Below are 25,717 nucleotides of genomic sequence, written 5' to 3'. Positions count from 1 at the left end.
CTTGAAACTGGGATGGTAGGTCTTCTCAACCAGCATAAGAGAGAAGGAGCAATTCCCTGGCTTCTGACTTTCTGCATATGCAGAGCAAAGGCCAGCAGAGCAAATGCAAAAACGAGAGCACCTTTCCTAACAAACAAGTCCTTTATTCCATTTCTTTTCACAGTACCAAAGGAGAGAGATGCACAGTCAGGGCAACACAGCAGCTGCCAGAGCCACTATGGTCCAATTCTGTGGTTCCCAAACTTTGTTCCTCCAGATTTTTTGGTCTATAGCTCTCAGACTTTATTGGCCAAGTTGGCTGGGACCTTCTGGGAATTGAAGTCCAAAGTGCCTGCAGGACTGAAGTTTGGGAATCCCTGGGCTAACGGAAGCAAACCTTCTAAGTGGACAGTGGAGTTACAAGACACGACATTTGTGCAATGGTTTCAGCAAGAGAAAAAGGAGGCTATGACAAAGTTATTGTGCACAGGTTAGTGAATAATGGGGAAATGAATCCCTTTCCACATCCAGGGTAGGGCCAGAGAAGGAAAGAGAGGTAATCTTGCCCATCTGGCCATGGCACACCATTCAGAGCAAGGTTGGCATACTTCAAGTAGGACTGGCCTTCCCATGAGTTGGGATGAATTCCTACTGGAGTCAGGCACCACATCAAATGTGCCCCAAAACGCTGCCAACTCAGCCCTACCTCTGTGGTGAATGCATCCCACCAGGAGATCACTAGAAATGTCTTGCTCTGAGGACTATTCAAGGTGAGATATTGGGTAAGATGGAGCACATGCCCTCCTGGCTTAGGCAGACTGGCATCTTGCATCTCTGCTGACTTGAAAGGTATAAGATCCAAGTTTTTCATGTGCGTTTGTGTGTTGTTGTTTTACTTGATCCCTGAATTCATCCGTTGGAGAATGGTACGAAAGACGCACACTTCAAATCAAAGGTGGAGCCCAGGAATTTGTTTCCAGGAGCAGGACTTAGCTGACCTCAGTGAGTCCATCCATACAAAGACCTCAGTCCATATTGTTGTTGCTACTGTTCAAAGAATGGGCTTCAGAGGTCCTTGCAATTCCTTCAGAGACTCAGGAGTAGATCCCGGTTTATATTCTGTCTTGGAGTAGGAGGTCAGCAACTGGTGCCTTTTGGGCCAGACCTGCCCCACCCTAAGAAGTGAAATTTGACCTGCTAATGGCCAGCCCCCATGAGAGGCAAATGAGAGGTATACATGAGCCCCAAAATACAAGTCAGTGGAACTTGATATCTAGGATTTTTCATGGCAAAAGTGTATAGTGCAATGGTTCCCAGTCTGAATCCCCAGATCCTGTTGGATTACAAACTGTACAATCCCTGATCATTGGCTGCTGGGACCTGAAATCCAACAACATCTGGGGTCCCATATCTGGGAATCATTGCTCTAGAAACTTGGCATCCCATCTAATCCTTCTTCTCACTCTTTCGTCACCTTATCCCTCCCATCAAAAGTAGCTGGCAACCAGGGCATTAAAGTTGTGGGATCCAGGACATGAAAATCAGCCCAAGAGTGGAGAAAGGAGGAGGTGAGGCTGCGGTCGTGGTAAGATCCAGACCAGACTCTTTGGGGTTCCTTGGCACAGTCAGCGAGAAAGAGATGCCTCTGGGGTCCCTAGGATCGGCAGCTGGCGCCTGAACAAGCCTGGAACTTGATCAGCCTCTGGTTCATCTGCTCCAACAGCGAAGGGTCTACAGTTTTGGCCACATTAAGAAGCTGGTGTGGATCTGAAGTCAGATTGTAGACTTCTACGAAATCCTGAAACAGAAAAGAGGTGATGTGGGAAGGGGAGAGAGGAAGAATCTTCCTCCTACATGGGGAAGAACAGGAGTCCACCCTAAAGAGTAGAAGACCAAATTGTCTGCAAACTCAGTGCCAACTTATGCACATACTAATATCCCATAGTTTAGGGCAGGATGGGCAAAATGATGCCCTGGGGCTGAAGGCTCCAGCCTCCCTGGATTGCCCCCTTTTCCTCAACCACCACCTCCTAAAAAGGTGAATTGCTTCTTGTAGAAGCCTCAAGGAGTAGCAATTTATCTTACAAAGGGTGCACTGTCCAACATTAAGAAAAAACTACCACATTCTGAGGTGCCTCACAGGCAGAGCAGAATGGGTCCAAACTTACCTGGGCATCAGCAAATTCACAGTACTGTAAATTTATGGGGTTCAATGTGCGCACGCAGGCATAGGTATTATTGAAGGCATCCTCACAAACACAGTCAGGGAAGCATTGCTGACAAAAAATAAAAAAGAGGTGGAGTAGAAGAGAGAAATTTATACACATGTACAGTGTGCATGCACGATACGCGAGCTCACCATACGCAGATTTGAGGTCACACGGATGGCAAGCCCTAATAAGGTGAATGGGACGTGCACCACGGGGGCACACCCCATTCAAATGAATGGGGCTTGAGCACACACAGGATTTGCCTTATGTGGGCTGGGGGTCCGGAACGAGGGCACACTGTATTATCAACCCAAGACTACATGCATCGATCCCTTTAGTAGTGAATGTCACTAGTAAGTGCCAACAACAAAATGGAGCAAAAGTGTGGCCACTGAGAAACAAGAGGACACACAGAAGTATCCAAGTTTTGCAAAAATAAAAAAGATTAGGTCCAAAAAGCCCCTGTCCTTAGAAGCCAAAAGGACTAAATTGAGGCTATGGTACTTTGGACACATCATGAGATGACATGACTCTTTGGAAAAGATGATAATGCTCAAGAAAGTGGAAGCCACTGGGAAAATAGGAAGACCCCAGAAAACACAAACTCCACTTTCTTCCCTACCAAACCCTTGAAAGTGTGTCTGATTAAGAGGGTAGATTTCACACCATCCCTCCTTTCAGGGGAAAAGATAGCATTTCTAAAACGCACACTGGCCATTATGAACATGGCACCTGAGGCTGGGAGACCATCTGGATCAATGAGGAAGGAGAGTGAGAGCACGAAGGAGGCCCAAATACATAGCTTCCCTCCACTTTGCAGGAAGCTATTTTGAGCCTGAATGGGCCTTTATGAAAAGGAAAATAACAAGAAGGGCTGAAAGCACATCCTCTTTGCATAGGCAAATACTGGGCCCAACAAGTCTCAGAGCAAAATTCCCCCGCGGAGACGGACAGGAAGAGAGGTGGCCACAACTTATGCATAATGCCTATCTGCAGTACTACATTTCTGACAACAGAAGAGGATGGCTGTGTGTTTCTGCTACAGAAAGCAGCCTCTGTTCAGAAGCCAAGCTGGGGCAGTATTTATTTATGACATTATTATCTTAGTGTTCCTCCATGAAATCTTGGATGCGTATGGGGAACTGGGAGGCCAGGATGCTATCATTTGAAAAGCTGCCATCATCTTACCTCTTAAATTGCAGTACCTATCTACTTGCATTTGCATGCTTTTGAACTGCTAGGTTGGCAGAAGCTGGTACTAGTGACAGGAGCTCACCCCCATCATGTGCCACCTGGGCCTCAAACTGCCAACCTTCCAATCTTCCGATCATCAGAAGTGGCGTCTTAATCATTAAGCCACTGAATCCCTCTGTTTGTTGAAGAACCTGAATATTTGTTAGAAGCGCAGAGGATGCACTCAGCTCTGGTCAGAGATGCCCCATGAAAGCACTTACTGACACTCCAGGTCCCAAGGCAGGACAATGTGGGTCTTTGCCACTGCACCCTTCTCCTGTGTATTGCACCAGGAAATCTGACCGCCAGCCACTGCTGTGCGTCTTGTTCACCTAAAGCAAAGAAAACACATTTCAAGAGGAATCCTGTACCCACATCCGTCTGCCATGCTCTCCAAACTTGCTGGCTTGGAGTTGTTTGGTGGCAAACGTTGCTCCACATCCTTCCATCATCCCAGTTGTTATTACCAGGAGGGGCAAGAATGACTGTCCATCCATGGGAGTAAGAGATACGTTAACCCCAGCAATGTCCAGGAAGGTGGGTCCCAGGTCAATATTGAGAATAGGTTCCTAAAGGGAGAGAGTAGAAGAAAGAGTTAATGGGGGTTGTCCGGATTATCTAGTTCAGTGCTATGGCTTCCCCATCATAAGACAAAACCTCAGGCTGCCTTCCTCAAAACATCACTGACTTGAGACACTGTTAGACATGGGAAGCACTACTAAAATGGATAAATCTATTAAACAAACATCAAAATCTCTCTGGTGTGACAGAGAGAAGAATTCAAACATACCAGTCTGCTCTCTGACATGCTACTTACAATCCTTGGGTTTGGAGAGAGTTCCTTGGCTATAAGTATCAATGTCCAGGTGGCCACTAATGTTTTGTGCAAACTACTTTTTATTGCTTTGATTTTGCAAAACCCATCAAACCCCAACACACACACACACACACACACACACTAGTGTTTTGCCTCTTGCCAAAGGATGAAAAACCTTGTGTCAGTCTCAATGTGAACAAATGCAAATATTCTTTACATCCCCCAATACACAGGGGAGCATGGAAGGAAGAGAAAAGTTCACTGACCAGATGTGTCTGGTTTGCTTTGATGCCAGGGCCTCTCACCAGCAAAGGCACCCGGATGTCGAACTCATAAAGCTGCCGCTTGTCGATGGGCAGAGAAAACTGACCTGGCAGAGTTCAAAAAAAGAAAAGGTGGTGTCTGCTGTTGATATTTAGCTTTTAATAACTACCATCTGTACAAAGCTTGGGAGTGGAACAACATGGAAAGTGAGGAATGAGTTGTCACAGTAACCAACACAGCATCCTTGGAGAACATGAATCAGTACACTTTACTATAACTTAGCACAGTGGATAATTGTAGCTTAGAAAGTGTGCCGGCTTCTCACACAGATTAACTAGTGCTAAGCAATTATTTTGAAAGAAACACTTTATGGCTGCTTGGCTAAATCAGTTTATCACACACCCTTTTGCGCAAAGGATGTTTCGTCCTGTTCTCCCATGGGAAAAATCTGAGCTCAGTGCCCCACACTCCAAATGGGAACATTGAAGCCTTGATTTGCAAGGAGGGCAATTCACTTCCCATTTTCTTGCCATTTCTAGAAATGGGAAGAGACTTTGCAATATTCCAGTGGAAAGGCATTTCTTAGGTCACATCTTAGGGAAGGAGAAGCATGCCACCAGTCTAGAGAAATCGATGAATTTTGGTCTGCATCAGCAGAGGTACATGCAAAGGGATCTTATAGCATCTTCAAAACTAACTGTGCATAAAAGGTTGTTGCATAAGCTTTCATAAACTTTGTCTCCTTTCTCAGATACACCATCAACACAGCTATGTCCCTAAATTCTAACTCCAGAGGCACATGTGTAAGCTTTCTTTCCATTTGTCATTTTAATTTTGCATCAACATAACCACTGTGTATCACAAATCAACTGCACATTATCCTGCTACTTGCATGTGACTTTGCTTCATTTTGGTAAGCACAGAATCTGGTTTGGCTGGGACCTGAATGGGTTAGACCCTTAAGAACTGCAATATAAAGTAATATAGTGCCCTAGGGAAAATGTATTTCCTTCTGCTGTTCCTATTAAATCATTGCTGAGTGCCTTCAAGTCATTCCCAGTTTATGGTGACCCTAAGGCCAACCCATAGCAGGGCTTTCTTGGCAAGATTTGTTCAGAGGAGGTTTGCTCTTGCCTTCCTCTAAGGCTAAGAGTGTGACTTACTCAAGATTACTGAGTAAACAGCTGAGTGGGATTTGAACCCTGACCTCTCAAAGCCCTAGTCCAACACTCAGACCACTATATTTGTGCTGGTCCATGACCATAATAAAGATGAACTGAACTGAACACACCATTATATCACATTGGCTCTCCTGATAAACTCAGAATCAAGAAATCCTTACTGATCTACTACTGCAAGTCACACAGAGATCTGCAAAATGATCCTGATTTCTGCCCAGCTCTGGACTTGATGATCCCTTGTGTGTTCTTCCAATACTCTTAGGACAAAGACACAGGAGTTATTCCTCCATCCTCTTTTCTTAACATAAGGTCTCTTAATGGCAGTAGGCTTTGACTCACCGGTGTGGTACCCATGATCTGATGTATAGAAGACATATGTGCTGTCTAGCAGGCCAAGCGACTTTAGTTCAAGCAACACCTTCTCTACCATGTCATCCACAGACAACAGGGTCTGCCACCTGGAACCAGAGAAAGGGGTCAAATAAAACTCAGATCTCCCCACAAACATGCCTAAAAACTGTGACACAAGTTTGTATTGTTGGTCACACCACATACATATTTGGGATAGAGTTCAGCCCAACTGTGGGATTCCCATTGGCAACTAGCTGGCTATTGTATGAGCAAAGTCCTGGATGAGATTGCCCTTGACTCTTCTCAGGCTTGCTTGCTTATTTCATTTATACTGGTAATTCATCTTTCTCCCAATATGGGACCAAAAGCAGTTTATGCGTTAAAACAAATTAGCTATTAACTTTCTGGTCCCAAACACATCATATAAGTGGGGACCCCACAATTCATCATTTCCATTCCAGACCCCTTTTTACCGTTGTCTGTAGACATTGTCCAGAAACTCAATGGATGTGTTGGACATAGGGGACTTTGCTTGCCGTATCAACCAGTGCTTGTCCTAGAAAAGGAAGACCTTCATGAAGGGTCAACCCACAGACCCCAAATAGCTCAGAGGCACATATTGATTTTGAAGGGAAGGGAGGTCTGGCAGGCCCTTCCCAATATTAACTCACCAACCTTGTTGTCCCACTTACCTTTGAAAAACTTCATTATGATCTACTATTTTTATAAAGTACAAATAGAAAAAAGATGTGGGCGTGCGGCTGTGTCAGATTCTCCCCTGACCCCACTGTGTGAAGCTATGGACTGTGGCAATGCCCCTGAAATCCCTGGGTCCCCAGCCAAACCATTGGATGGAGAGACCCCAAAGGGGACTTCACAACTCCATGTTCCCTGGCCTTAGGATTCATTTAGCTTCTGGGAATGCTGGCTGTGTTCATGGGCAACTTTGCTCTGTCCCTGATTTCCCTATAGAAGGAAGGGAAAGTATCTGCAATATATAGGGAAGATATCTGCAAGATACACAAGGAGGAATCTGCAATAAGTGGTTGGAAGTAAGAGGAGGATTGCACTCTCTACTGACATGAGAAAAGGTAGGGTCTGGAAGTGGTGCAGAATTAATGAAGGAGACTTTAGATGGGAATCTCTGTGGGCACCACTGAAGCCACTGGATGGAGACTCCCAATTCTTGCTGCAGCTATAGCTAGGACTTTCAAAGATATAGCCATGTTAGTCTGTAGAATCAGTATGTAGTGCGATCTTGTAGCACCTTTGAGACTAACTGAAAGAAACAAATTGGCAGCACAAGCTTTCATAGGCTTCAGTCTACTTCCTCAGATGCTAGGACTTTGCATTGGTCCTGGAAAAGGACAAAGGCATCGGCCCAGAAGTTGGCACATGGCTATCCGGTTGAACAGTCGATTCCACATCCAGAACTGTGAAGGTACCTACCTTCCCATGGACATTGAAGCTCCCATTTCGAGGCGCTTTGACGTTGCTGTAGGCCGACTTGTAGTGGGGGGCGGCAGTCCATGGGGAGTGAGCGGCCGGAGGGGCTAGCACCATGAGAAAGGGAGGGCGGGAAAGCTTCTGCAGGAACGTCAGGCTCCGGTTGGTCTGCAGCAGGGGATGATGGGAGGTGGAGTGGGCAGAGAAAGAGGCAGGTAAGGGGAGATGATGCAGAGTGACCCAGACAGTAATGCTATGGGAATGTGTGTGTATGATGATTCAAAAAGAATGGAGGAAAGCTGTTCTTATTCAGTTTTGCACCATTCTTTTCTAATCCCTTGTATATAGTACACACAGAGATGCAGAAAGAGGTAGGAATGAGCACTATATGTTACATTAAGGCCACCTACAGATGGATTTAAAAACAAACAAACATGAAAGTCCTGGGTTTTATACCCCTGCTTTCCATTTTTAATCTGGGGATCTAAATGAGGTTTATCTCGCCCCAAAGTATCCTTCAGGCTATGTTTATAAGGTGTATATGAAACAAATGCATTTCATATTTAGACTTGGGTCCCATCTCCAAGGTCTCTCATTATACATATATATGCAAATAGTCCAAAATCCAAAACACTTCTTGTCCCAAGGATAAAGGAGACTCAGCATGTATTTGCATTGGAGACACATAGCTGTAATGGAAATTTACAACTACGCAAACTGCCAAACAACCTTGCAGACGTTTTAAAAAGCAGTCAAGGATGATAGTCAGCCTTGAAACGAACAGTGCTTTGAGAGAGGTACTACTTTGGCAGCAGGAAGAGAAAGATAACTTTTTGTTATTGAATGAAGGCAGATTCATAAATGAGTTATCACTGCGCTACTGATAAAAACGAGGGTCTCCTTCGGCAAAACGAAATTCAAGGCTGCGTAATAGCTTGGTTAGGGTTTTCTGTGGAACAACGGCCATTGATACAAGGTGTAAGGAAGAAGGAAAATATGTTTTTTAAAAAGGAATAAACAGTTGACCATCTCAGAGCACATGGAGCTTGTCTCCTTAATATTTTCTGCTTTCAACATGCTTTTTGGTACTCTCTTCCTTGTAACAGTAAAATACGCCTCAAGAACCCCTTAAATAACCATTACTTTTGATGGTGGGACTCCATGTCTATCCGTACCATTCTATCTCAAAGCCTAAAAGAAAGATGGCATAGAAGGACTTACAATGAGGTCCGTGAGATAATCCTCTTCGTATAAGTCCCCGTGCCTCTCCTCGCGTCCGTTGGCCGAAAGGGTGTAGTTGTAATATTTGGAATTCCCCACCTACCACAACATGCACAAAGGCTCTTATAAGTTTAATTTATTTTTTACTTGATTCGATTTCTAGCCTGCTTTTCTCCCAATGGGAGACTGTGCCAAAGAGCGCTGATGCCACACTAAATGACAAATGCCAGGATTCTGTAGGATGGAGCCATGGCAAAGTGCTGTCAAAGTGCATTATTTATGCAGTGTAGATCCATACCTGAGAGCTGGTGTGACATAGTGGTTTGAATGTTGGAGTATGACTCCAGAAACCAGGGTTTAAATCCCCACTCAGCCATGGAAACTCCAATGAATGACACTGGGTAAGTCGCACACTCTCAGCCCCAGAAAACCCTGAGACAGGTTCATCTTAGGGTTGCCATAAGTCATAAACGCAGCAACCAGATGCACTGTAAGTGGAAAGACTGATCTATCTGCACAAATTGTCTAAGCCAGTATAAAATAAGACTGAGCTAGGCTGAAAAACAGTACAGTTGGCCCTCCACATTTGCAGCTTTGACTTTCCTGGGTTTTACTTATGTCTACGAATCGCTCTTCCAGCGCAATTCTGCCAGAAATTGACCACAGAGTCACATTGCAGCATCTCCCAGAGAAAACACTTCTCCAGGCATTTGCAAGTACTCCAAGTGCAATGCTGTGGACAGTGTCTGCCAGATGCTGGCTACAGAGTTGCAATGGAGGACCTATAGATTCCTGGAGAGGTCTTTTCTCAGGTAGAAATAAAAATAATAGTTGTTTATTTGCAGTGTTGTCACTTTCATGTGCCCCTAAACCCAGCGAATGTGGAGGGCCCACTGTATAAGACAATTTCCAGTAAGAGATAATTTCCAACATTTCTAGCAGAGCTTGAGAAAATATCTTTTTGGACCACAACTGTCTGAATCCCTCACCGGCCATCCTGATGGGAAGATCTGGGGAACTCTAGTCCCTTCTAAGTCCCTGATTCTTCATTAAGTATGGACCTCACTCAATCTTATCACTATAAACCTAGAAGAGAGGATTAAGATCTGTTACTCACCAGGCCAAGCCAATAGGTCCAGCCCAAGGGGATGTGCTGAACGCCTCCTGCTTTAGGGTCTCCATACTGCAAAAGGAGAGAATGCAAGTTAAAATGCAGAAAGTAATGGTGTGATTTTAAGAAGCAAGGTGTGACTGAGGGCATGGGAGAAGGAGAGAAACAGAAAGACACACATGCATCACTTATTTATGCAATATTGCAGCCAGGTAGCTGCAGGTTTCCCTCTTTACCTGGTTGAGGTATTTGCCAGCGTAGAAGGTCTGGTAGCCTTGCTTCTGCAAATAAACTGGGAAGGTATAGGGCTCCTGAAACTTCTGCCAGACTGGGCTGCTGCAGTTGCCCTCCAAGGAGTTGTTCCTGACAAGATGGTTGTGAGGATAGCAACCGGTCAAGATGCTGCTGCGACTGGGGCAACACAACGGAGTGACTGCAAACTGAAAGCCAAGATGTCAGTACATTTCTCGTCCCCAAATTAATACCTCTTCCATCCTTTGGGGCTGTTCCAGTCACCTCCCTAAACCAAAAGCAGATGCACTCATGTCCAAATTGGAGAACCATTTTAACACGGAAAGGCTAAAAGGTGTGAGGTAGACCCCATCAATTCCTGCCAGCATGGCCAATGGCCAAGCATGATGGGAGCTAGAGTCCACCAACATCTAGGACAGTGATTTCCAAACCTTCGCCTTCCAGGTGTTTGGGGGCCTCATCTCCCAAAAGCCTCAGCCATCTTGGCCAATGGTCAGGGATTCTGGGAGCAGAAGTCCAAAACACCCAAAAGACCAAAGTTTGGAAATGAGTGTAGCTTTGGTGGTTGACAAAGTCTGTTCCAGAACAACAAACTCCGCAAAGCAATTCCGAGTGGCGTTATCGGGGAAACGTACCGCATTGACAAAAGAGGCGCCCAACTGACCAATCAGGGACTGTGTCTTCTTTAAGGGTGTCTGAAATCAAAAGAAACCAACAGTCAGACCAGGCCGCAGCCTTGAAAAGCAAGTGGCAAAACATATCAATAGCTCCACTGCCCACCGCAGCAGGGATTTGCAGAAGCATTGCTTAGAGCCAGAGTGAAGAAACTGTGGTTTGAAAAACATAGACTATTCCCTGCTCTGTACTATGGGAATACAGATCCCTCCAGCAAATGAATGACAGGCCATTTGTGGACTCCATTCCCAGAAGTGAAGGAAAGGTCTGGGTGAAGCCCTTGTCGCTTGTGGCCTTCCATCTGAGGAAATCCGGTGCAAAAATCATTAAAAATCCTTAAACGTGTTCAGGCATTAGGAGTAAGTGACTTGTAAGAGAGCCAGCACATTGCAGTGATTTGAGTGTCGGACTAGGACTCTGGGAGACCCGAGTTCGAATCCCCACTTTACCCAACAAGTATGGTCTCTGGGAAACTACACTCTCTCAGCCTCATTGGAAAGCAATGGCAAACCAACTCAAAACTGATGTTGCTGAGAAAACCCCTTGATAGTTCCGCCTTAGAGGTGTCATAAGTTGGAAATGACTTGAAGGCACACAATGACAGCATTGACACATGATCCAGAGGAGCATGAAAGTCCCATGACTTCCACCCCTTTCTTTGTCATTTCTGCCTCTGACTACAATATACAGAACAAGGGTCACTTTGCAGACGGCATTTTTCCTCCCAGCAAACTATCACTTTAATTTCCATTCTGGGAAATAGGGTTAATTGTTGATTTGAAGACCAAATGGCTGCTTAGCAAATGGGCCGCCTATTGCAATTTTACAAAGGAACAAACTAGATTAACCCTGGCTATGGAGGCCGAGTTTTTGAAGAGGAAAGCCTTGCATATTCTATAGAGACGTAATATAGTCATTCTTCATACTAGAAAAGAGCTGTGCTCCAAAAAGATTTGCTTGGAAAAGCAGTATTCAGAGGTTTCAAAAGATCAATGAAAGCGACATACAAGTGTTAGAAAGGATAAATGAAAGCGGCATGCAAGTCTTTCAACAGAGAAATAAATAGTGATACACAAGTGTTTTAAAAGATAAATAAAAATGGTATATACATGTTTCAACACATAAAAGTGGTATGCATGTGTTGCAAAAGCTAAATAAAAGTTGATATACAAGTGTTTCAAGAGATAAACAAAAGTCATATGCAAGCATTTCAAGAGCTAATTAAAAACATGTGCAAGTGTTGCAAAAGATAAAATAAAAGTGGGACATAAGTGTTGCAAAAGTTAAATAAAAGCAGTACACAAGTGTTCTAAAGGAGAAATAAAAGTGGTATACCAGTGTTTCAAAAGGTAAAAGTGACGTGCAAGTGTTTCAAAGCTCAATAAAAGTGGTATACCAGTGTTCCAAAGGATAAATAACAGCAGGATGCAAGCATTTCAAAAGCTAGTTAAAAGCGCTATGCAAGTGTTGCAGAAGATCAATTAAAGCAGTATGCAAGTGACGCAAAAGCTCAAAGCCAACTGTTGCCAAGGCTCCCTGGGCTTCCTTGGCTTACCATCCCTCCGAGCTGGAGGTCCTGGTCATCGGCGAGGAAGAGGAGGATGTTGTCCCTGCCCTTGGTGGCCTCTGCGAGCCCAAGGGCCAGCAGCAGCAGCAGCAGCAGCAGGAGCCCTCGGCTGCCCATCTCCCTGGAGAGCAAGGGCTGCTGCCCCTCTGGCCCTGCTTCTCCTTGGCCACCAGCTGCTCTGGGGATGCTTTGCAAAGAAAGGTGCCAAGGCAAGAGTCCAGGAAGTGCCACTTTCCCCTGGGTCATATGATGCCTGCAAACCCCACCTGCTGGCCTTGGCCCTCCCCTTCCTCCAGCCCAAGAGGAGGCTTTCAAAAAGGCTAAACCAAGCCGGGCTTTAGCTCTGGAGCCATTGCACTTGGATGCAGCCAGGCGCCTCCGGTTGCAACACTTCCCCCCTTTTTGTTGCTTTGCAAAAAGTTGCAGAAAGTTTCACTTTCCGTTTTTGTAGCAAGAAGGCAGAAAGGGGAAAGGAGGGGCCTTAAGCCCCGCCCTTAGAACGCGGGCCTTTTGCATAAGGGGCGGGGCCTGATTGCGTGTTAGGCGTAACGTCTGAATGCAGAGTGGAGCATGTGTTTGCAGCTTGTTGCACCCAGGTTTTAAAGTCCAGTCCAGAGCTCTACTCTTCCTGCTCTTTCAAGGTAAGAGGAAAGCAAGGGTCAGCCTTCTTGGAATAGGTCCTGCCTAGCCAAGCCTGGGTAAGTCACACTCTCTCAGCTTCATCTGAAAGCCGTGGCAAAGCTCCTCTGAGCCCATCTTGCCAAGAAATCCCTATGATAGTGATCTGAAGGCACACAAGAAACCCAAGTTGGACCTAACTTAAAGGCACCCGAGAACAAAGTCACGCATGTTCCCTTCTGAGTTTTGGGTTTACTTGTGAGTAAAGCCTCCCCCCTTCTTCCCCTGCATGGTTTTATTGCTCCAATCAGGTGGATGCATCTGCACCGCAGAAATAATCCGGTTTGGCCCTGCTTTAGCTGCCATGGCTCCATGCTGCAGGATCCTGGCAAGTGGAGTTTGCTGTGGCACTTTTCAGGCAGAGAAAAGTCAAACTGGATTATCTCTGCAGTGCGGATGCTTAGTCCCCTCTTCTGCAATGCTGGAGTTGTGGTATTTTATTGTAATCGTTTAATACCATTTTAAGTATCAGTTTTGTAGGTTTTTAATGGCACAGTGGGCCCTTGGTATCTGCGGGGGTTTGGTTCCAAAATCCATGGATGCTCAAGTCCCATTAAACACAATGACAAAATGGTGTCCTTTAAATAAAATGGCAAAATCAAGGTTTGCTTCTTGGAATTCGTATATTTTTAAAATATTTTCAAACAGTGGATGCTTGAATCCTTGGATAAAAAAATCTGTGGATATGGAGGGCTCACTGTATTGTGTTTTTAGACTGTAAGCTGCTTTGGGTCCCAGTTTTGGGAGGAAAGTGGGATAGAAATAAGCTTGATAATAATAGCAATAATTGTATTTTGGAGGGGGGAAAGCAGAGGCTGTTTCCATGAAGCCACGATGGCCCACCTTCCTGTGAAGAAAAAGCGCCAGCAGCCACGCAACCTTCCAGCCGACCCACAATATTGTGTGCGCTTCCCTGAAGTGGTGCTCTGTCTGGTGGAGAAGAAGATGGGCGTCAGCCGTAAAACGTTCCTCACTTCTTTGGCCCGTTGCAAGGGTTTCTGCGTGGAGGATGCCAGCAGGTAAGGAGAAGCCCAGCTTGAATTCTGGTGGGCATCAAGCCATGTTGTGCGGCAGCTAAAAAACCCAATGCAATTCGAGGCTTCATCAGTAGACATGTAGTGCCCAGATCAGTGTTTCCCAAACTTTGGTCCCCCAGATGTTTTGGACTTGAGTTCCCAAAATTCCTGATTGTTGGCCAAGTTGTCTGGGGCTTCTGGAGGGAACGGAGGTTCAGAACATCTGGAGGACCAAAGTTTGGGAACTACTGGTTTGGATCACGGGAAGTCATAGTGCTGTTTTATTCTGTTTTGGTCAGACCTCACCTGGAATACTGTGTCCATTTCTCCTGTATAGTAAACACAAGCTTCTGACTCCAGAAAGTGATGCTGTGATTGATAGTGAGGACTGAAGCATGCTGCATGTTGTCTCTCTGTGTGTTTGTGATACCTTTGACAGGGCAGTTGTGCAGCCAAAAGACCTTTCTTTTTGAATTCATGGAGAGAAAAGATGAAAGATTGGTTTATTTTGGGAACAAGGGAGCAAATGTGATTCTCCGCAACACCTGCATTGTTTGTTGGTGCAGTCAGTTACCATCAACTTGGCTTCATAGTTTTTTGTGGGTTTTTTGGGCTATGTGGCCATGTTCTAGAAGAGTTTATTCCTGATGTTTCTCTGAAGATGCCAGCCACAGACGCTAGCAAAACATCAGGAATAAATTCTTCTAGAACATGGACACATAGCCTGAAACACCCACAAAAAACTATGGATGCCTGCCTTCGACAACTTGGCTTCAGCTTAGGGTGGCCCTAATGATGTAGAGGTTTAAGTGTTGGACTATGACTCTGGGGAGCTCAGAAGATGGCAATGGCAACCCCTCTCCAAAGAAACTTGCCAAGAAAACCCTATGATAGGATCACCGTAAGTTAGACACGGCTTGAAGGCACATCACCACAACACATGAATGAGATACCTCCAAGACTTCAATCCATCAACAGCCCCGCTCATGCCTTGCAGATCCATCTATGGCTTCCTTGACTGAACCAATCCGTCTGTAATATAGTCATTCTTTTTTCCTGCTGCCTTCCACATGTCCAGGCATTATTGCAGGACTATTGCAAAGCAGGGCTATGTTAGGAGTGGTTATCACAGGCCTTTCTCTTGTTCTCGCTCACCCCATTTACCCTGTATGATGATGCCTCCCAGCGAGAGAGTGACCCACGTCGTGTCGGAGGGTAACTCGGGCAATGAGGTTGTCGAGTGGTTGAAGCGGAAGGGGAACCGTTGTGTGGACGCTTCGGGGAACGGCCTGGCCCTCCTAGATCTCAGCTGGTTCACGGAGAGCATGAGCGCCGGCCGGCCGGTGGAGATTGAACCCAGGCATCACCTAATGGTAAGAAAAGAGTCTTGCTGGTGCTTGAAGCAGACCTGGCCCTACCATTGGGTTGGGTGAGGAAACCACCTCAAGCAGCAGAAATGGATGTCTAGAAAGGACAGCAGATGGTTAATGATTTAATGTATTATTCTTGTAGCATCTGTTTTCTTCCAGGGAGTGGTAACAGGTGCTTATGGGATATTATGTCACCTTGAGTCCCTATACCAGGAAGGAGGCCAAATATAAATAGTGTCATAGGGCCCATACAGACAGGCCAAAATAAAGCTGCTTTGGGTCACTTTGGGGCTATGCTGTTTAAGTGACACACGCATCTTAAGAGGCCAAAAGCTGTTCCAAAGCTGTGCTCCAGTCCTTAGGAGTGGAGCATGGCTTTGGTGTGGCTTTTGGACTCTTAGGACACATGCATAATTTAAGCAGCATACCTCCAAAGTGACCCGAAGCAGCTTTATTTTGGCCTTTCTGTACAGACTCTTAGTTCCAAGATCTCCTTATATCTCTTCTTGAAATGTTGGGACCTAGACTGTATCTAAAAGCTGAATGGAAAGTATTTAGAACTATTAATTGCAACTAGTGTCTTAGTTCCAAGATCTTTTTATATCTCTTCTTGAAATGTTGGGACCTAGAGTGTACCTAAAAGCTGAATGGAAGGTTATTAGAACTAATGTTTTTGACTCCTGAGCTTCTGACACAGGGCTGCCTATAGATTTTGACAACCTTTCATCTTCTCTGTTTTTCTCAGGTGACTGCCCAAGCGGAGAAGCCGGAGCCCAAATGCCAGGTGGTGGCCTATGCCTGCCAGCGCCGGACTCCACTAGAGCAGAAGAATCAGATCCTTACGGTAATTTGGCTAACCTCTGGTTTGGAAATTGAAGGAGATTGAGCTTGGCAGCAGTGTAAGCGGGGCAGAAAACCGGACACTAGAGGCTTGGCAATGCTGGCTGGAAGACTCTTGGTGCTGTGGTCCAAAAAGTACATGTTCTAAGCTCTGGCCTTCACTGGGCCCAAGATACTTGGGTGCAGAGAATCCAAATGGTACCTCACCAAAATGATCACCCTTTACTATCTTCCAGAAGGCAAAGGGATCTTGTAGCACCATGAAGACTAACTGTGCCATAGAGTTTGTAGGATAAGATTTTGTAGACTAAGGGGATTATCAGATGAGGGACATCTTATCCCTGTCCTGTCATGTTCGTGTCATATTCCCATCCTTCCCATGCGATTGTGGGAAGGACTTTCAGACAGGGTATGTACTTATTCCATTCGTGGCATGAAAATTCATGCTGTTAAAAATAGGTGTCAGCACTGCTCACAGGAGCAGATGGAGGGTTGATCCAGACTGAGGGGCCCATGCATTGTGAATGGACTGCAAATCTGGTCTCATAGGAAAGTAGAGGGATTCATCGTCCCTTCTGTGTGACAGTTAAGAGAGTGAGCTTTGAGCCCTGGAAGTGAAAGGAGGGATGCTCACCTTGATCGTAGCGCATCCAAAGAGCCTCTGGCTTTCCTCAAGGCTATTGAGAGGTTTTGCGTGTGTGTTTACATGCGCTACACATGGAGGCTGCGAAGGTGCAAGTGCAATTCTCGTTTCCTGCATAGGGCTTGCAAACAGAACACTGACAGCTATTTTTGCTGTTCTTTCAGGTGGAACAAAATTATATTTAGTCCACCAAATCTAGCCCAGTGCAATGGCACTTTGGTTTCCACTATATAGGCCATTTCTCTGCCTCTTCTTCTTTGTGACATTAGGGGGTCTTGATCTATTCTTTGTTGGAAATAATAAAACTTGCCACTCTTCCTTCTGGCCTCTGCTGTGTTTCGAAAAACAGACTGAGGCTGAGAGTATGTGACTTGCCCAAAGTAACCCAGTGGGTTTAAAGCACTCTTTTAAAAAAGTATTATTCCATTAGGTACATCTTAGGTCCCAGACCTAGTGTTGAACATGGTTTCTAATCTAAGCCATGATACTCCTGACTTTGAGGTGGTATGGTTCCCATCTCAGTTGTTTAACCCTAGTTTTGGTAGGATTTATATTTCTCTATTTTCTTCTTTCAGGAAGCTTTGGAAACTCTCGCAGAAGAGGCCCATTTCTGTGGCAGCGATGGACGCAGCCTGGCTTTCTCCCGGGCTGCCTCTGTGCTCAAGTCCTTGCCCTGGAAGGTCAGAAAAATCCAGGAGCTGAACTCTCTTCCTTGCATAGGAGGGCATTCACGGAGAGTCATCCAGGTAATGAATGCATAATTGTGGTGCGTCTGGGGACGGCATGCACTGCAACCTTTAAAATGTGAATGGCTGCTCCTGGAGGTTTCTAGGGCAGGCAAAATTCACAAACACGTCTTTTATTTTGCTGGAGAAAGAGTGGTCTGGGAGTGAGGGGGATGGCATGCTTTTGCCCACCCTGAAATAACGTAATCCCTGGGTTGTCATCTTATCCATGCTCAGCCATCTCAACCTCTGCCCCTCTTATGGAGAGATCTTGTAGCACTTTGGAGACTAACTGAAGAAAGAAGTTGGCAGGCTGAGCTTTCATAGACTTAAGTCTACTTCCTCAGATGCATTTGGTCTGAAAGTAGACCTCTTTTCAATGTGACATCCTTTAAGAGTCCAGAGCAGGAACAGGGAATGCCAGTCAGACTGTCCCTTGTCATGTAGTTGCACCCAGTGTATTTGTCAAGTCAGCGTCTGCTTGAATGGTTGTGACTAAGTGGACTCCAAGAGGAGCCCCTTTGACCATGTTGCCTAGTGACCCTTATCCTTTTCTATTCCCAAAACAAACAGACAGCTGGAAGATCGCAAGGTCATACTGTTCTGTTTTGCAAAGCAGTGCCCAGCAGATTTAACAAACATGACTCTGCTTTCCAGAAAGGAGACAATACCAGATAGTGCAACTTCTGATAAGAGAAGTCTGTTAAGAATTGGGCCTGGAAACAAACTGGTTGAGCCAGTGTTGATGTTTCAACAAGGGAGCTATGCTTCCTCCATCCAACCCTAGTCAGTAGCTTGGCTGCAGCGTTTTGGACCGGCTGCATTTTCAGAAGTGTTTCCAATGGCAGCCCCAAATATTGTAACTGCATATTCCTATATCTTTGTTGCCAAAATCCCTGGGAAGCGGAGGGTGGACCACCCATTGTTCTATACCCTTCCCTGGCTGCTGTATTCACATGATAACATACTCACTGTGTGGAAGAGAGCAATTTTGGTGGATGCTGCATGGATTTCAGAACTTCTTTTTCTGCACAGCTGTTTAAGAAACCTTTGGGACACTAATGCAAAAAGGTTGGGGAGCCCTGTCAGGAAGTGTGTCAGTCCTGATTGATCAGTGGATCAATTGATTGATTGATTGACTTTGTCTTTCAGGAAGTACTAGAGGATGGTGTGTCTGCAGAAGTGGAGAGAGTCCGACAGTCTGAGAGATACCAAACTATGAAGGTAAAATGGCAAATCTGGGATGGGCAACATGGAGAATCTTAGGAGTTTATCACATGGAGGGTGAATTGGGAAAATCCCGTGCAGAAACAAAATGTTAAAATCCGGGTGTTGTTTGTCCGAACAGAAAGCACCTTTGTACTTTTGGGATTTAGCAGAAGTCAAAAGGAGCTGGTTTTGATGACTTTGCATTTGGGTTATTTTTGCGCAAACGTTGCTGAAAAACATCCCACAAATGTTTTCCATTTCTGTTCGGGTTAACCCTGAACATCATCTGACTCAGTTTAAGTTTAGTTTCTGCATGGGATTCATCCCATGTGATAAACTCCATAGTTAGAACCAGGCATTTGGAGCATAATATGATGGGAACAGTCACACTCTTTGTGGATCTAGGCTATTAAAACTGGAGAGAACAATCTATTCGCAGGAACAGGCCTATTAGCTCTAGGAGATAATGGTAATGTTGTAAGGCATGACCTTTTTCTCCCCCAGCTTTTCACAAAGATCTTTGGTGTCGGAGTAAAGACAGCCAGCCGGTGGTATCAAGAAGGGCTGAGAACGCTGGCTGACCTGCAAGTGCATCACACTAAGCTGAGCAAGGAGCAGCAAGCCGGTTAGTAATCTGCAAACAATAGCAATAGGCGGTGCATGGACTGCAAATGGTTGGAAGGTAGATGGGAAACCCCCATCAGAAGCTTGAAAATATTCCAGAAATAGATCCATTCCAAAGGGCAAACCCTGATTTTGCTATTTTTTTATAAGGGGCACCATTTTACTATGCCACTGTATATAATGGGACTCGAGCATCCACAGATTTTGATATCCACAGAGGGTCCTGGAACCAAACCCAAGCAGATACCAAAGGTCCATTGTACCTTTTGCTGACAGCAGCTCAGCCGCACAACCCTTATCAGATGCCTGTTTCAAAAAGGGTACACTGCCTGGCACCTTGTTTCTCCTCCAAAAAGTGTTTTTAAATGAATCTGGAAGTGGAATTCCAGCCATAATTTGGGAAGGAATGGTGCAGCTGGTGGGGAAGGAGCTGGCCTTTGGAGCTTGACCACTCTTGTTCCAAAAAGCCATGGCATCAAATGAAGAAAGGCCTGGAGGGGAAAGGAAAACAAGGAACCCTGAGCACTAGAACTTGAATGAGGAACGGTTCATGGAATGACCTGATTTAAGACGCGGCCGTAATGCTGTAATGCAGCTGGACTTTGTTAGTCTTCTTAGCAGGACCACCTAAAATAGAAACAGCTCAAAGAGAGGAGGGACCGAAATGGCTTGATCTGTCAGCTGAGCCAAGAGGTCAGTCCTGCCTCTTGGCTTGCTCTCTTCTGCAGCCCCGGCAGAGATTTGGGTGGGATTTGTAGTTTGCTGTGGCACCAGAGGTCGCCTCTGCACTGCAAAAATAATCCAGTTTGACACTCCTTTAACTACCGTGGCTCAATGCTATGGAATTCTGGGAATTGTAGTTTGTTCTGGCCCTAGAGGTCTCAGACAGAGAAAGCCAAATATCTCACAAAACTACAGTTCCCAGAATCACAGAACTGAATAAATGTCTTATGCCTTCAAAGTTCCTCTAAAGTGGGGGTTTTACACTTTGGCGCTGCAGTTAAAGTGGTTCTAAAATGGATTATTTCTACAGTGCAGATGCATCCTGGGAGTGTTTACTAGCATCGGCATTGGAAGGTCAAATTCTTTCCTCCTCCCTGTATTTTTACTCCTGCCACTCACAGTACAAAGCTTCTGACCATTACACTCCTTTTTATAAAGTCTTTTTGTGCCTTATCCTTCGCATCCTCTGTCTAGCTAGGAGTGCTTTTGTTATTTGTCTTTTCCCCACATTCACAGGGTCCTGTGCCCCTAACCCCAGGGAATGTAGAGGGACGAGGGTATACTTGTCATGGGTCTATTTTCCTGGCAGGACTCCTTCATTATGAAGACCTCAACACCCCGGTGAAGCGCTCTGAAGCAGAGGCCATTGCCCAAGCGGTGCGAGAAGCGGTCAAGCGATGCTTACCTGATGCCTCTGTGACTCTGACCGGTGGCTTTAGAAGGTAGGTTCTTCTTGAAAGATGGACTTGTGTCTGATGTGTTAGGGACATGTCCCAGAACACACCACTACAGTGCTTCTCAGCCATTGGTCCTTTACATGCGCTTGGATTTCAGCTCCTGATTCCTTGCTGCAACTTGCAAAGATTCTCCAAAAAGTCTATATATTTACTTACTTAGCTTCCTCCATCCTTCCCAGTTGTTGTGGCACCAGGGCTCACCCTCCATGCTGCTCTGCACCCACCATCTGCCTAGAAGCAAGTAGGCTATTTTAATTGTTTTTATCCCGGCTTTCTCCCAAGTTGGGATCCAAGGTCAGAAAAACGACTTGAAGGCAAATAACCCAACCCAACATACTATTTATGTTTAAAAAGTTTGCTGCAATATGTTGAACTGCTCTTCATTTTTTGTGATGTAAGAACCTGTTCTTTCCATGTTATTTCTGCCTCTAGTGCCAAACTGATCTGGAAACGGCCACTTTAGCTAAGATTTCTGTCCGTTTCTAATGCTGAAAATAAGTTCTGTGTCTATGTTTGAATGGCATAGTCTGTGGCTACTATGATTATATAATGTTATAAAATATATAATTATGTGATGCTGAATGGCATCACCGGGGGTCTCAGGTTTTGGCCTGGAAACCTCAGGGCCTGGGATGATCCCAAACTGGCAAACCCAACTCAGTGGCCACAATTCTTCCCTTCACCAACAGAGGAAAGCAAAGCGGCCACGATGTGGACTTGCTCATGACGCACCCCATGGAAGGCCAGGAGGTTGGGCTGCTAAGCAAAGTCGTTGGGTGGCTGGATCAGCAGGTGAGAGGAGATCTGGGTTCAGGTGAGAAGATTGGGAAGAAGGATGTTCAGAGATGATGCTGGAGGCAGTAACGCTTGCTGGGAAAACTGTGTGCAAAATGCTTTGGACAATCTCTGGAGCAGAAGTGGGATTTGTACAGTCCATGGGCCACATGTGATCCTTGTGAGGCCCTTGGGCATTCCAGAAGATCCCCCAAAATCCTGTTTAAAAGTTCAAAAGTTCAGTTCAAAAAAGCATTAGGGCACATTGTTTTGCACTTTGGCGCTGTTTGGGATGAGCACCCCAAAACTCCAGAAAAAAACCCACTCTAGAATTGACCTGAACCTCCACTTCTAAAAAATGTTGCCTGCTGTGGCATGGATATGCAGGGATTAAAGGTGCCAAAAAAAGACCCTCCAGCATGTGCCCACCCCTGCCCCCTTTTCCTTACCAGCACCCTTCAAGCGGACTAGACTATATCTCCCATCATCCCCAGTTAACATACCTGTTGTTGCTTCTGGGTGGGGATGATGGGAGTGTAGTTAGTCTTCTGGAGGTGCTCTAAAGTCTTGTACCACTAATATCCAAGCTATGAGAAAGTAATTGATCCTGAAGTGCATTCCTGCAGATGAGGTTCCTGGTGCATCTCTGCATTGACCCACTGCTCCAGAATTCTCTGTTTCCCATCAGTTACACTGAAGTGTGGAAAGCACAGGCCATTCTGCTGTGTTTTCTATTTTGACTCTGCTGCTGCTCTGGGGGGACATAACAGCATGACCTACCTTTGGAGGAGGCTCCTTGTCACATCTCTGCCTGTGTATCTGCTAAAGATTTGATTGATTTTCCTCTGAATGCAGAAGCAGGGAAATCACACAAAAGATGTATCTCAAGAGTATTTTGTCAGCTGCAATGCGTGTCATATCTTTCCTGCATGAACACTCTGCTGTAGTTTATCCTGTGCCTCCGCTTTCTTCCTAGGGTTCCTTGCTCTATCACAGCATCCACAGAAACTCTTTCCAGTCCTTCGAAGACGAAGACCAGGAGATTACCAGTAGCGCAAGTACCATGGACCATTTTGAGCGATGTTTCTCCATCTTCTGCCTTGGCTCTCTTCCTGGAGGCATCCCCAAAGCTGCTTCTGAAGCCCAGGGGTCTGGTAATTCAGCCCCGGTTTCTGGAATGTCTAGTTCCTGGAAAGCTGTGAGGGTGGACTTGGTTGTGACCCCCTTCAGTCAGTTTCCATACGCTTTGCTTGGCTGGACTGGCTCAAGGGTGAGTTCAGCTGATGTCTTGTTTGGGGTCAGCTTCTGGGTTTGATATAAGCTCTAGAATATTTACACTTAAATCTTCCTAAACCTAAAATGGGCCACAGGTTCAGTGTTACAAATGTTGTTGACTGTATTACATATGTTTGAGTATCCTTTGGAATCCAAAATGCTCCAAAATCCAAATGGGTGGCTGTGATAGTGACACCTTTGCTTCCTGATGGCTCAGTGTACACAAACTTGGTTTCATGCACAAAATGATTACAAGTATTATGTGTAAAATTACCTTCAGGTTATGTGTATATGGTGTATACAAAACATAAATGAATGTTATGTTTAGGCTTGGGTTCCCATCTTCCAAGATATCTCATTATGTAAATGCACATATTCCAAAATCCAAAAATACTTCTGGGCCAAGCATTTTGGATACGGGAGACTCAACCTGTATTACTTATTACAAAATGGAATAAATGTCCCATGCCTTTAAAGTTTCTCTATCTTCCCTGTTTTACTGTTACAGTCTAAATAGGGAATGCCCCTAAAACCAAAGAGAACAAGGATTGATTTAGATTTTAAAGAGGCAAGGAGCTGAACTTCATGGTGCCAATGAAACGGTAAAATTGGCAACTGTTTTATGCGCCTAACCATGCCAATTTCTGGAAGAAGGGCAGTGAACTTGGATGATTACTTCCAGCAATGTTTTGGGAAATTTACTTGTAGGGGACTATAACTCCCAGAACCTCCCAACCAACATGGCCTGGGAAGATATTTGGGAGCTGTAGTCCCCAAATGTGATCTGCATTACCTTCTCTCACAGTTAAACGAAACAGTGGTCTCTCTTCCCTCTCACTGCGTGTAAGTGTACAACACTTTCTTGGCTCCCTCCATGCAAGAGGAGGGGATTGTATTGTCCACTAAAACTTGGTGTAGAGTTGTGGCAGGCCTTGCTATAGAGAGAAGGAGCGGAAGGTGCTGAATGTTTCAGTGATACTTTAGGCTGACTCCTCCATGCATGTCTACTTCTGAGGTTCACAGCAGCCTTTTACTCACTGGCTGAATTTGATTCTCATGACAGACCCATTTGAAAATGGCTGCCTTATAACCCATCTCTTCTGTTTTCTTCTTGCCTTCCAGAATTTTGAAAGAGACCTCAGGCGCTTCTGCAAGCATGAGAAGAAGATGGTCCTCAACAGTCATGCTCTCTATGACACAGAGAAGGTACATGGCCTTTGCTGGAGGAGGACAAGAAGGAGACCAGGTCTCAACAGCTGAAGGACTCTGGAGTATTGTTAGTTGTGTTTTTGTCATTGTTTATTGCCATCAAGTCAACTTTGACTTATGGCGACCCCATGAATGCGAGACCACCACATCCACAATCCAGCTCAGGTTTTGCAGACTCAGGGCCATGGCTTCCTTGACTGAGACCATCCATCTGTGATGTGGTCTTCTTCTTCTCCTACTACCTTTCCAAGCATTATTGTCTTTTCTAGGGAGTCACGTCTTCTCAAGATAAGTCCAAAATACGACAGCCTCAGTTTAGTCATCTTGGCTTCCAGGGAGAGTCCAGGCTTGATTTGCTCTTGGACCCATTTATTGGTCTTTTTAGCAATCTGCAGAACTCTTCTCCAGCACCGCTTTCCATTTTGTGTGGTTTGCAGAGTTCTTCTGTCTCAAGGGGGAAAGGCAAGATGTGGGGAAAGTAACTTCAATCTCTGATGCTTTTGTGTTCCTGAATTTTTGGTTTTTTGCATCTTTTTCAGAGAACATTTTTGACTGCGGCCTCAGAGGAAGACATCTTCCAGCATTTAGGTCTGGAGTATATCCCTCCAGAAGAGAGAAATGCTTGACCCTCGCAATGAGAAGAACCTCCTTGGTCTTCATTGAACTCACTACCTCATTCATATGAAAAAGACACACACAGGTTACTTCCTTGCACTGAACATGGATTGCGTTCATCTTTTTATGAATTTCTTGGTCTCACTTGTTGCTGTCAATACATGGAGACCCTGTTATCTTTTTCCAGATATTGGAGAATGTAACCAGTTCCTGAATGATACCCACATTGCTTATGGAAATTTAAAAAAGCACTTTTTCCACATCTTGGCTCTTTGTTTTCTGTCTGGATTTTTCTTTGCCTTGTAGTGAAGTTGCAGGTTAGCATTCCCAAAGCACTGCCCTATGACATCTAGTAGCTTCTGTAGCAATGAAATAGTAAACTGATTTCAGGTTTTCCTCCAAATTTTAAAAGATCTTGCCAAACTGGGACAGTTGGAGGGTATGATGTTCACTGCAACCTTTGCATCTACTGCTGCAAGAAGTGAGGAAATGTACACAGTTTGTCAAAACTCTTGGCTTTGTCGAACGTCGCACTCTGCTGAGCCCACCTGCTTGCGCTGAAGTTTGCTCCAGAGTTGTACAGTTGCGTGACTCTGTAGCCAAGTGGCGTGGCTTTCGTGCATGGGACCAAAGTTTGTGTGTCGGACCCGGTTCCCTCTCCGCCGGGGACTCTGCCCAGTCAGATCCAATCAATGTTCTGCACTCTTGGTGGGCATGAGCTTCGAGGGGGGCCTTGCATATTTCATGGTGGCTCCCGCCACGACCCGAAACCCCTGCCTTCTTGACATAATCCGCTCCTCGACTCTCCAATGGATTATTTATGGCCATGCACGCTCAACATAATGGGGTGGAAGCGATGGGTTTTCCACTACAGCGCCTTTGGAGAGTACAGGAATGTTTTGACTTCCCATTCTTCCTAGCTGTGAAAGTTTCCTTGCAGGGTCAGCCAGAGTTTAGCACCTTTCCTAGCAA

At 45.4% G+C, this 25,717-nt stretch overlaps 2 protein-coding genes across 2 annotated transcripts; one reads left to right on the top strand and one right to left on the bottom strand.

Annotated features, from left to right (window-relative positions):
* Positions 1–122: 122 nt before the first annotated feature.
* LOC149306725 (N-acetylglucosamine-6-sulfatase-like) lies at positions 123–12,743 on the bottom strand. The gene is made up of 13 exons (XM_089539052.1): positions 12,296–12,743; positions 10,701–10,760; positions 10,050–10,253; positions 9,820–9,885; positions 8,703–8,801; positions 7,485–7,649; positions 6,509–6,591; positions 6,024–6,142; positions 4,506–4,609; positions 3,890–3,991; positions 3,644–3,754; positions 2,148–2,255; positions 123–1,777 (listed from the first exon to the last, which is right to left on the bottom strand). Exons 1-13 carry the CDS (start codon positions 12,551–12,553, stop codon positions 1,634–1,636), a joined length of 1,623 nt encoding a protein of 540 aa, XP_089395178.1. The 5' UTR covers positions 12,554–12,743; the 3' UTR covers positions 123–1,633.
* On the top strand, positions 12,611–24,989 carry POLM (DNA polymerase mu). Its single transcript, XM_089539053.1, has 12 exons — positions 12,611–12,948; positions 13,786–14,004; positions 15,188–15,374; positions 16,117–16,215; positions 17,430–17,600; positions 18,732–18,803; positions 19,293–19,413; positions 20,725–20,857; positions 21,562–21,664; positions 22,623–22,916; positions 24,044–24,127; positions 24,670–24,989. Exons 2-12 carry the CDS (start codon positions 13,820–13,822, stop codon positions 24,754–24,756), a joined length of 1,536 nt encoding a protein of 511 aa, XP_089395179.1. The 5' UTR covers positions 12,611–12,948; positions 13,786–13,819; the 3' UTR covers positions 24,757–24,989.
* The last annotated feature ends 728 nt before the right edge of the window (positions 24,990–25,717 follow it).

This window comes from Sceloporus occidentalis, unplaced genomic scaffold (genome assembly GCF_023333645.1).
Source record: "Sceloporus occidentalis isolate IW3139 unplaced genomic scaffold, rSceOcc1.0.p SCAF_9, whole genome shotgun sequence".
Lineage (NCBI taxonomy): Eukaryota > Metazoa > Chordata > Lepidosauria > Squamata > Phrynosomatidae > Sceloporus > Sceloporus occidentalis.
This window is presented reverse-complemented; position numbering and strand designations above follow the sequence as displayed.

Bases quoted from the DNA above. Each gene is read 5' to 3' on its own strand.
- LOC149306725 (XM_089539052.1), bottom strand. From the start codon at position 12,553: ATGACCCAGGGGAAAGTGGCACTTCCTGGACTCTTGCCTTGGCACCTT. The intron at 6,592-7,484 runs GTAGGTACCTTC...TTCCTTTTCTAG, and splicing joins GCTTCAATGTCCATGGGAAG to GACAAGCACTGGTTGATACG. The intron at 3,992-4,505 runs GTCAGTGAACTT...CTCTCCCTTTAG, and splicing joins AAGCAAACCAGACACATCTG to GAACCTATTCTCAATATTGA.
- POLM (XM_089539053.1), top strand. From the start codon at position 13,820: ATGGCCCACCTTCCTGTGAAGAAAAAGCGCCAGCAGCCACGCAACCTT. The intron at 15,375-16,116 runs GTAAGAAAAGAG...TGTTTTTCTCAG, and splicing joins AACCCAGGCATCACCTAATG to GTGACTGCCCAAGCGGAGAA. The intron at 21,665-22,622 runs GTGAGAGGAGAT...CTTTCTTCCTAG, and splicing joins TTGGGTGGCTGGATCAGCAG to GGTTCCTTGCTCTATCACAG.